We start from the raw sequence: 11952 nt of genomic DNA, 5'->3' as shown, positions 1-11952 counted from the left end.
TGACTTTGAGCATGTTTTCATATGTCTCTTGGCCTTCTATATGTTCACTTTCGAAAAGTGTCTACTTAGGTCATTTGCCCATTTTTTTTGATTGGATTGTTTATCTTCCTTTTGTTAAGATGTATGAGTTCCTATAAATTTTGGAGATTAGATCCTTATCGGATATAACATTAGCAAATATGTTCTCCCATGCAGTGGGCTTTCTCATTGTTTTGTTGATGGTTTATTTTGCTGTGCAGAAGCTTTTTAATTTTGATGTAGTCCCATTTGTTTCTTTTCGCCTTAGTTTCCATTGCCCTGGGACAGTGATGGCGAACCTATGACACGCGTGTCAGAGGTGACACGTGAACTCATTTTTTTGGTTGATTTTTCTTTGTTAAATGGCATTTAAATATATAAAATAAATATCAAAAATATAAGTCTTTGTTTTACTATGGTTGCAAATATCAAAAAATTTCTATATGTGACAAGGCACCAGAGTTAAGTTAGGGTTTTTCAAAATGCTGACACGCCAAGCTCAAAAGGTTCGCCATCACTGCCCTAGGAGCTGTATCGGTAAAGATATTGCTACGACATATGTCTGATATTTTGCTGCCTGTGGATTCTTCTAAGATTCTTATGTTTCCCATCTTACATTCTGTTACTTGATTTTAATTTATATCAACAATTCGCTGATTTTTTTTTAATCCTCACCAGAGGATTTGACTTTTTTTAGAGAGAGCTGGAGGGAGGAAGGGAGGGAGAGAGAGAAATATCAATGTTGTTTGGTTACCTCCTTCTACACAGGGAAGGGATGAACCTGCAACTGTGGTATGTGCTCTTGACCAGGAATAAACCCGTGACCCTTTGGTCTGTGGGCTGGCACTCTAACCACTGACTTAAATCGGCCAGGACTGATTTTCTTTTTAAAGGGAATATCCTATGGCTCTTTTAAACATAGTGAGTTCTAATCTATATTCCCAATACCTGAAGTGTCTAATCTCTTTGAGGAGGTTCTTTCTTTCTTAATTGCTCTTTGGTAATGTGGAAACTAAATGGCTTTATTCAATTTGACAATTTCCCTTTGAGTAAAAGTCCATGATCTTCAATATTAATCTGGCAACATGCTACAAGGCTACAGAGGTTCCTCTGACATGGTGTAGATGAGTCACAGAATGATGGGTGTTGTAGCTTGACACCAAAGGGAATTAGTCGCCTTCTGATAGTTGACTGTGATATGCCCTCAGGAAGCATACCTTAGGTTTGCTGTGTGGGCATTTTGAATTTACAAGAATTTAATTATCACTGAATACCTTTTTCATGCTACCATAGTACTTAGCCATCTCTTTTGTCACATACTTGATGTGAGATAAAGTCATAATGATGGAATTTTTAATTATTTTAAATAGATAAAACCCAACTATAATAGGAAAAAACCTTACTGTGCTTTCTAAAACCATATGCAAAATTATCTGTATTTTCAGATCGTATTCTTGTTCAGTTCTGTGTACATGCAAACCAAGAGTAACCAGGAGTATGTCTGTCTACTACATAATTTGGGTGAAAAGCAAAAGGAACTGTTGTATGTAGGTGACTCTTGAACAATAGGGGTTTGAACTGCATGGGTCCACTTACACATAGAGTTTTGTTTTTTTAAAACAAAGACTATAAATGTATTTTTCCTTATGACTTTCTTCTTAAATTTTCTCTAGCTTACTTTATTGTAATACAGTATTAATACATATGTAATATGTGTTCATTGACTGTTTATCAGTAAGGCCTCAGGTTGACAGATTATTTGGGGGAAAGTCAAATATTATATACATGGATTTTTAACTACACAGGTGATTGGCACCCCTAATCGCCCACCACGTTGTTCAAGGGTCAAGTGTATTTAGACATATTTTCAACGGCTCTTCATTCGAGGTTCCACTTACTGGTTAAATCAGTGGCCTACCAGCAGTCTTGCTTTTTCCTCTGTCTCCCCTTGAATATGCTGTTGTGAATGAAGATCCTTTGGGTAAACTCAGTTTCCTTGTCCTTGCTGCTGAACGCATACAGTGGGTTAGATGGCAGGAACGTGGAACTTTAGGCGGTATGTTGACTGTTTAGCATCATCACACAATTAGAAGGGAATCCAGCACTAAGCCCTGGGTTCTCATTGGACCACTCCCAGTGGGGTGCTGCTCTGGTGCAAGAACACGGACTAGTAGAACATTCTGGAAGACGTTTCCAATCTGTGAGCTTGACATACCACGCCGAATGGAGAATTCCAGCAACTGCTCTACAGGCATGTTACTGACAAGTTAGAGAATGACGATTTAAGGTGTTTTTCTATAAAGTACAATGCAGACATTTGGAAACACCTATGAGACACATTGCTGGGCAAAACAGTGGGTAGGCAAGACATTTATTCACTTACTACATGATCTCAGTGTAACATGTGCCTACAGTATAAACAGTAAACGTACGACGGGTCAAAACAAAGTTTTTACAATGTGCAATACATTAGGTATGTTAATTTGACATGATAAATGTCACATGTCTCCCAAATATAACTCCAGGCTTCCTATTTTAATGTCTTCAAATACACAAATCAATGTTACCAGAGAAGCAAAAACCAAATCCCATTCATTTATCTTTCAAACTTATTTATACATGTCAAAAGGTTTTAGGCATGTAAGGAATGAGACTTAAGTCTATTTTTAGATGTTAATGTTCTGGACAGACTGATGGGCACTAAGCATGTTGTCAAATGACTGTGAAATTGGATGGCTGCTACCGGCGAGGGAGAAGCCTCAGAGACAGGAGAATCTGCTTTACATGTCATCACCTGGACTTTTCCATCTCTTTAATGTTAACCCATGTCCTATTAAGACTCCTACAATTCCCACACTTTTCTTACCTGTGCTCTCAGGGTCAGTGTTAGGTTTGTTAACAATATTTTACTTCTATACAGCAAGACATTTTAGAGGATTCAATATAAAGGTAAATATCAAAAATATCTAGGACAATAATGAGTTATGCATTACAGTCATTGTACTTTCACACCTGTCTTTAAAATCCACATATTTAGAAAAATATATTATTGCATATGAAACCACAAACGGGCATTCTGAGTTCAGCCCATTCTTACTCAAAACAGTATGTACAGTTCTATGTAGAGTCAGAGTGTGCTGTAGCTTCACACACGGGTCTTCGTGTGAAAGTCCCAGACATCCAGCAGTATACACACTCCACTGTTCTCCGTCTCCTCCCTTGGCACTGGCTCGCTTGCTGTCTTGGCTGTCAAGGGTCTCTGGTGCCCGTGAAGGGGCGACAGAATACATAGATGGTGGAGGCCTGCCCTAGGCCGCTTCTTCAGCAGAGCAGTCGATCCCTGCGTAGGTAAACTTCTCATACAGCGTGGTATTCACGTAGGTCTGGAAGAACAAGAGTGGCTCAGAGGCGGCCGCCTCCACGGGGGCAGTCACAGCAACTCTCTGCTGTCCTTTGCTTGTTTCCATTCAAACACCAGGTATTTGGGGGACCCTTTTCTGTTCTCGGTTCCTTTTGTATTTGACAGCTTTCTTTCTGGACTGTGTGTACCCCTTGACTTCTGCCAGTAAATGTTCCTCTCACTTCTCCCCGTTTCTGAGCTTCCCTTTCTCACTGTCTCTCACTGGTCCCTCCTGAAGTGTTCTGGCTGCTAAGGCCCCTGCCTCTGCCCACTTCTCACCTTCACGGCACCCGTGTCATCAAACCCGCATCTCATTCTGGTTTAATCACCACTTGGGTTTGGATGACGTCAAAATCTATCTCCCTGACTTAGATTCATCTTTTTAACTCCAGATACATCGAGCCAGCTACCTTCTAAAATGTTTATAGAATTCTTGACCCTCCCCCTAGTAACCTGCAGACCATGCTCTGGTGTTGCCTGCTGTGTGCCTTTGGGCAAGTCACCTTCACCTCTGAGTCTGTTTCCTCGTCTATAAAATTAAAGGCCCAGGCTGATAAGATTTAAGAATCCTTCTAACTCAAATAGGCTAATTTTATATGTTGTTCTGTGTGTGACTGTATCTTGTATAGAGATCTTATCTCCTCCCAAACTGTATCTTCTCAAGGTTGGGGCCACATCTTTTGTGTCCCTATAATACCTAGGGCTGTGCCCAGAGGAACTTGTTAAATCGCATCAGACTATTTTTATTCGCCACACTGGGCACATGAGGAATTCCAATGAAAGAGCCCCTCGTTGAACACCATACTCACCTTTCGTTCTTCTAACATCCGGTTTAAGGACACCAGAATCTGGGCAAATGAGGGCCTCTCGTATGGCTTCTCCCTCCAACACTGTCTCATTAGATCATACCTTTGAAAATGAAGGGTTAAAGGGTTAACTCAGTGCCTGTGCTGCAGTCCTGGGCCTGGCCAGGTGCAGAGCATGGAAATAAGAGGAGAGAATGTGGCCATGCAACCCACGGTCATTAAGCTTAGGCAGCAGGAGATGGGGGTACAGCACTGGGAAGCTCCTGTTAGGCCTCCCGCCTCCCTGTCCAAGCCCTCTTTCCTCTCCCCGTAGATCTGACGCCCACCCTGGGTACCATGCCTGGGGATCTTGGCCTCAGCTCTTCTGGAAAGAACTGAGTTATGTCTCTAGGGCAGCATTTTCCTTGGAATACTACATCTCTCAAAGTATTAGTGTTTCATTTTTAAAAAATGGCTTCAAGCTCAAGTAAGTGTGCAAAATTGCCACTTCTGCATATCCCTCTTAGGCAGCGGTTTTCAACCTGTGGGTCGCGACCCCTTTGGCGGTCGAACGACCCTTTCACAGGGGTTGCCTAAGACCATCCTGCATATCAGATATTTACATTACGATTCATAACAGTAGCAACATTACAGTTATGAAGTAGCAACGAAAATAATTTTATGGTTGGGTCACAACATGAGGAACTGTATTTAAAGGGCCAGAAGGTTGAGAACCACTGCTCTTAGGGATCAGCTAGTAAAATCTTGAGAAATCCTGCCATTAAAAACAAGCAAACAGCCTGGCTGGTGTGGCTCAGTGGTTGAGCATCGACCTATGTGTTGGGGAGCACAGAGACTTGGTTGGAAAGTTTGTAAGGAGGACATTCTGATAAAAGGGAAGTGTGTGGAAGGCCACCTGGCCTGTTTATCGGAATTCCGACTTAGGGGAGACTTAGGGGAAAGTTGAAAGCGGTGCCCCTAATTATTCCTTGACCTTTCCAAACAAGTCTGTGCATGTGCAGACCCCTGGGTGTTTACTGGAATCCTCATGCTTAATCCCTGGATGCCCTTGACTAGAGGACAATGTAAATACATGTGTCCTCCCAAGATTATTCACCCTACTGATTGTATCTAAAGATAAAAATTCCACTCCCTCGCTCCTATTCTCTCTCTCCCTCTCCTCTTCTATCTTCCCCAGCCCATCTGCTATGTGAGGACACAGCAAGAAAGCGGGCCTTCTGCCAGGCGGGAGGAGGGCTGTCACCCCAACCCACCGTGCTGGGACCTTGAAAAAAGAAAAAAATTCCAATAAAGGCCTAACGAGGCAGGCAAATGAGGCTGCTCTGGCTACTAAACATAGCTTGGGAAGCATGGTCGAAGGCAGTACTTTCTCAGATGTGGCCAGAACTACTTGCATTATCAGGATGCAGATTCTGGGAACCCGCACTAGACCCTCTGAACCAATGCCTGGGAGTGGGGTTCAAGATTTCACATACTGAACAAGTGCCTCCGGGGACCTAATGTGCACAGACTCTCAGCCATTGGCCTTGGGTGTCAAGGATTCTAGAACTGTTTGTACTTTAACAGAAGTTTCATAATAACTGAGAAAGCTCACTCCTCATGGGATGAATCTCAAAAGGTGGCATTTTGGAGACTTGGTCCAGAGATGGTTCACATACCACAAGGTCTGCCCAGGACGGAAGAGGTTGTGTCTTTTGTGCTGGGAACCTAATTACACCCTCTTTCACTCTTGGAAGTGGCTCAGCTTAGACATAAATTATTTATTCCACCTAAAGCCTTCCACTCTTCAAATCACACCAGTTAGGCAGCTTCTCCCTTAGCCAGGCGTGGGAATTCCACTATCACTGAAGTTCATCATTCTTCCCCCCGGAGTAATTTTTACTGTGGGAAGTAATCTTTATAGAAGCGAAATCCCATGAAGAAAAATCCATCTTCCTTATGTAACAGCTCTGAAATTCTATCCCCAGAGTTCATCTCAAGATTGCATACATTTATTTGTGAATAATGTCATCACTTTCGGATCTTTTCTGCTTTTGCTGACCTCGTCTTCAGCCTTCCCAAGAACTGTCTCCTTCAGTTCCTCCTGGATTTCCATGCCTGGGACGCTCCTCCTCCCTGCCATTGCACAACCAGCTTAGGGTAAAGAACCCATTATCGCTGCTCTTTGTGACCTCCATGAGTGTGTGCGTGCATGAAGGTATATGTATATGTGCAGGAGTGAGATAATCCCTTCCCTGGAATCTCTCTACCCACGAAACAGGCAGCAGGCAGGCGAAGATAAATGGCCCTCGGACAGGCCCGACTTACACCTCATCGTCACAGTTCAGGGGCTTCTCCAGTCTGTAGCCCTGCGGCAGCTTCTCGTAGAGCTCTGCACACGTCATCCCGCAGTAGGGGGTGCCGCCTGGAAGACAGGAAACACCGTGCCCTCAGCCCCTCCGGTGCAGAAGCCAAAGTCTTCTGCCCAGGGGCTCAGAAGCCAAGAGACTGGGAGAAGGAAGAGTGTCAGGGTGCACACCCAGCATGACCTTCCTCTCTGAGCACACCCACCGCAATCGAAGCTGGCCTTGGGCTACGGACGGCACCACAGTGCAAAGATCCACGTCCTACCTCACAGCGCTACTGCTTTCCAAGTCTGTCGCACACAGCACACCCATCGTATCAACCAGGTGTATCCTTTTCCTAACTGGAAGTAGTTACATTACATGATTCTTGCTTTATCTACAACAGCTCCTGTCTAATTTTAAATCTAAAAGCATACACAGTTGTAGAAAACTAGGAAAATATAGAAAAGTATGAAGAAAAAAAATACAATAGCTTTTATTACCCTTCTCTGTAGTCCTTCCAGTCTTTTAAAGTGTAATATTTAAAACTGGGGTCATGATGAATGTGCAATTTATTTTTTGGGGCATGCACACTCTCACAGGCTATTCAGTAGCCGTCAAAATGTGATTTTTTACTCGACTACATCATACCACCTTGACGGAAATAAACCTGGAAGAGCTGACACCTTTGCACAAGCGGGGACAATTAACCTATAACAGAGTTCATAGCCACCAGGTTGTTACAATGACACATGACATCAGATATGGAGAAACATGGGACTAAAACCCACTCACACGTGGAAACCCACACGGCTCTGTTTCCAAGTGACACCTGGTGGCACCGCATACAGATGGTCCCTGTGGGGTCCACAGTGAGGGGCACAGGGAGACACACCCAGATACTCACCTAGGCTCACGATCTCCCACAGTAACACTCCGTAGGACCATCTGCGGACGGGAAGTGGGAGAGCAATCATCAGCATCCTTAAAGAGTGAAGCAGTCATCGTCTGCCCACAGCCAGGAGGACTGACCCTCCGAAGAGAGAGTGCTAAGTGTCTGCTCGCTGGGACGGGCCCATGCACACAGCACGTGCTCCTCTCCTCCTGGTCTGGGGGGGATTGTAACAGGGAAATGGTCGATCCTGCCGGAGCCCCACTTACTTCAGGCAGAGAGTACAGGTGGTGCTATGGGAAGCAGGTCAAATTCTAGGCCAGACAAATTGGCGTTAAATCCCACCTCCGCCACCTGCTGCTCATGCAACCTGGGATAAGTTACTGCACCCTCAAGCCTTCCTATATGATTCGGAAAGTGGGGATGCCAACTTCTACGTCTGAGCTATGCAGACAAGATGTGAGATAACGCCTCAAAGGCGCCCTGCACACAGTGCGGGTACAGTAATTGCCAGCCTCCTCCTCACCCCCAGCATAAGAAAACCCCCAGAACAAGTCCCCTCAACCCTCACGGCCTCAATTTTTCCTCCTGAAAATAGGGCATGTGGGTAAGATGGTCTAAGTCTCAATCCCACCCCTTCCTTCCACCATCAGCCTGAGCCTTGTCACTGTAGCCTGCAAGGGAGGTGGTCTCCCCCGGGCGACCCCCCGGCCAGCCCTGACCCTCAGCAGCTATCTGGGTCTCAGGCACCAAGCTCAGTCTGGAAGTGGAGCCCCGGAGGGGGGCCGGCGAGCCCCTTGCTCCTCTAGACATCAAGCCTTGGCCATGAGGTCTGTCCTTGACCAGCAGAAGGAAACCCAAGCCTCCCTCCGTGACTCCCCCCCGGACCCTGCCACTCTGGCTCCATTTAGTCTATGACTTTATGTACTGAGTAGCTTTGCTCCCGGAGAGACGCGAGGCGTACTCACACGTCACTGTTGGTTGTGTAGACGCTGTAATTGAGGGACTCGATCGCCATCCAGCGCACTGGGAGCCGCCCCTGCAGAGAACAAAGGGAGATGCACTTGGACAGGAAGGACCCTGCATGAGGCTGGCTTCCCCGAGCGGGGCTCACTCAGGCCCCAGGGAGCCGTATGTGAGCTCCAAAGACACAAGGAATGAAGGCTCACAAGTGGGGACAATGATGTTTGAATATGTTCCACCTACAAGTGTGATTTCAAATTCAAAGACATGCAAGTAATGTAAGTCCTACTTACCTCCAGGGGTCCTACTGAACTAAAATGGGTGTGAGTGTATGTGTGTACTTGTAGTCACTTATTCCTTTCATTTTATTTTCATTAATCCTCACCCAATGCTATTTTTCCCATCGATTTGTAAAGAGAGTAGGAGAGAGAGGGGAGAGATAGAAACATTAATGTGAGAAAGACACATTGATTGGTTGCCTTCCACATGCACCCCAACCGGGGCTGGGGATCAAACCTGCAACCCAGGTACATGCCCTTGACCACTGAGCTACACCGCCCAGGGCCATTCTTTTATTCAATGTGTGGCTCTCACAGACACTCAGAGGTTTGAAAGGGGAGACGGCATAGAAACCGAGACTGAAATTGTAACGTGGGAAGGCGAAGGCGGTGCAGGAGGTGGGGGAAGAATTTCCAGAGGAGGGGACTTGGAGCTTGGTTCTGAGATGTGTAGGCCGCTCAGGTGGGCGGGGGAGGAGAGAGCATGGCAGGCCACAAGGAGTGGGGTGCAGATGTACCACCAGCGGAGGGAAAGACCTCATGGTTTACACGGGGTTTGGAGGTGGGGTGAGACACACTCACTCACACTTTGGGGGCCTGGCCCTCTAGGCTATCCCCATTTTCTGGCTTATTGAGTCCAGTCTTGGAAAAGTTAGATGTGGACTAGACATTGGGGAATGTGACTTCTGAGTTTTATTCCTAGTTTCCTCAATTTTGCTCTGATTTGGGGCTCCCTATCCACCCACCCCAGGGATCCTATGAACCTATTGAGAGAGAGATACCTGTGCCAGAGATCTGTCCAGGTGCTGACCGTGGCATTTCAGCCACATTCGCTGGGTGGGACAGTCAGGAGTCTTTTAGGGGCTCTTCCTCAGCCTCCTGACACTGGAGCAGGCGTCTTCCCAGACCACCCACCCATGAGCCCAGCGCTGCCCAGGATCATGCCTGCAAGCTCAGTTCTCTCCCAGGTCTTTGTGAAGCTCTTTCTGCTCATAAATCCTGAATAGGAATTTCATACTTTAAGGCTCAGGTATGGAAGTGTCCTTTGTCACATCTACATCTTCAGTACTCTCAACATTCCCACCTCCCTTCATAGTACATCCATCCCCCCCTCACCCACATCCCCACCTGCTAGTCTAGTTCTCTCCCCCAAGCAAAGATAAGGACTGGAAATAGTTCCCACATTCTCTGTTCTGACTTTGCTTTCTCTTCCCTGGTGGCTTCTGACCTCATACCTCCTAACTACTAATTTTCTTGTGCACTTTTCATGTTTTCACCTGTTTCGGATCTGTCCACAGCTATCTGTCCCCACTGCTATCACCGAGGGTCAGGCCACCGTCACCTTTTACCGGATGGCACCCTCCTCTCCCTAAGGGTCTGTTCTCCACACCACAAGCAGAGTGTCACTCCAAATGGCAAGTACAGCCACGTGGTGCCTTTCCTTAAAATTTCTCCATGTCCCTATTGTCCCAACATCCCAAATCCTTAGTTGAATCCCAAATCCTTAGCTGGAATTCAAGGTTTTTCAAGAAGACACTATCCCTTCTTCCTCCCCCAACCTTGAATTTTTAACTCTCTTTTCAGCATGACACTCCAGCCATATTGAATTACCTAATTCCCAAATGTCTCATATTTCCCTTTGCCTCAAGGCTTTTAGACATCCTGCACCTCCAGATCATCGAATCCATTCTCACATCTCTGCTATCTACCTAATAGCCACTGCAACTCAGCCTCCTCCAGGAAGCCTTCCATGATTTTCCATAGGCTCACCTGGCTGTGCGTCCTCTGTGTTCCCATGGCATGTGCTTTCCTCCCCCTCAGCAAGTGTTAATGATGACAGTTGTTCATTATGTGTTTACCTGTGAGCTCTTTGAAGGTGGAGACTGTGTATGACTTACTTTATCTCCAAACTTAGCACAAAGTACAAAACATTGTAGTAAAAAAAATCAATTATGAGGGAAAGCATATGTTAATCAATGAAAATAAAATCCCATGTCACTTAGTACATTAGTTGGCAACACTTCCTATATAAGGATCACCTGGGATTTTTTTAAAAACACACAGACACACACACACAGAGATGCAGAACAACTAATTCAGCATTTCTAAGCAGCTGGGCTCCGCATCTATATTTTTAAAAAGCTCCCCAGCTGGTTCTAAAGTGCAAGTTGAAAATCTGACTTAAATGGGCCAGAGAAAGTAGCCACTCTGCCCTCCGGTGGTGTCTTTCTACATTGCACTCTTCTTGCAAGGACCTTGCCAGCCTCTCCAATCCCTTCTCCTTTCCTCCGCTGCTTTCTTCATCCCTGTATCATTCCTCCACTGACCCCATGCCACCAGGGAACACTGCCCTGCCATTAGGAAATAGAGTTAAGCCCCAAACAGTGCTCTGTTCCTTTAAGAATTCCTCCTAACCTCCCCAAGACTACACAAATCCCTGCTCTTTATGAAATACCAAGCAAACCAGCAATCGCCTTGGACATCTGAGAGCATCCAGATAAAGTGAGTAGGTTGTGGGATAACTCGTACTCATCCCTCCACCCCTCACCTAGGGACCACGGCACCCAAATGCAGGAGCGAAGCGAGGAAAGGGATTCTGTGAGGGAGACAGGAGACTTCCAGGTGGCACAGGATGGGGAGGGGGGAAGTGGAGCAGTGGGTGGTGGGTCCTGCTGCCTTAAAGACAAGCCCAGCAGAGAAACATCTGCTTTGAGAGGGACAAATTCTGAAAAGCTTAGGGAGCTACTCCTCAGGGAGGCACCTGTGGGTTCAGAAGGTGACAGGTAGGGTGGTGTCTCTAAGGACCAAAGGGACCCCACTTCAAACCCTGAACAAGGGAGTGGAAAGGTCTGAGTGGCTCCGTTCACTGTGACTGTAACTGTGAAAACATGGATGCTTGTGGGAGGCAATAAGTAAAAAATAGAAAAAAAAGTGTCACGGTGGTGAACTACAGGTCATTTCCTTTTCAAAGCATTCTTGAATCTTGCTTCTGTGTTATCTTGTCAGCCACTAAAATAAGCGCATTGAAAAGAAAGGAAGCCTGCGTTGGAGGATAAACTCTGAAACCTGAGCCGTGTGGAGGCAATAGGGGAGCCCCAAAGTACAAACAGCCTCTGTATCACAGGAAAACTGGAGCCGTCCCAGGAGCGCCAAGCCTGGGCAATGCTCATCAGGCCTGGAAAAGGGAGAGCTTGCCACTGAGTGACCCACGAGCACATGCAAGGACACAGGAACTGCCACCCCGAGCCCCGCAGCCCAGCCTCAGGGAAGC

The 11952-nt window shown here is 46.2% G+C and overlaps 1 protein-coding gene across 1 annotated transcript in view; it reads right to left on the bottom strand.

The window, feature by feature from the left end:
* Window positions 1–2357: 2357 nt before the first annotated feature.
* The window catches only part of TEK (TEK receptor tyrosine kinase), a 107717-nt gene continuing 98122 nt past the window's right edge, over window positions 2358–11952 (bottom strand). The window contains exons 19-23 of the mRNA XM_006101227.3: window positions 8409–8479; window positions 7456–7496; window positions 6532–6628; window positions 4228–4327; window positions 2358–3401 (exon numbers count right to left, since the gene is read on the bottom strand). Coding sequence (XP_006101289.1) covers window positions 3327–3401; window positions 4228–4327; window positions 6532–6628; window positions 7456–7496; window positions 8409–8479 — 384 coding nt within the window. The 3' untranslated portion in view covers window positions 2358–3326. The remainder of the gene's footprint in view (window positions 3402–4227; window positions 4328–6531; window positions 6629–7455; window positions 7497–8408; window positions 8480–11952) is intronic.

The sequence above is a fragment of the Myotis lucifugus genome, unplaced genomic scaffold, assembly GCF_000147115.1.
Source record: "Myotis lucifugus unplaced genomic scaffold, Myoluc2.0 scaffold_346, whole genome shotgun sequence".
NCBI lineage: Eukaryota > Metazoa > Chordata > Mammalia > Chiroptera > Vespertilionidae > Myotis > Myotis lucifugus.
This window is presented reverse-complemented; position numbering and strand designations above follow the sequence as displayed.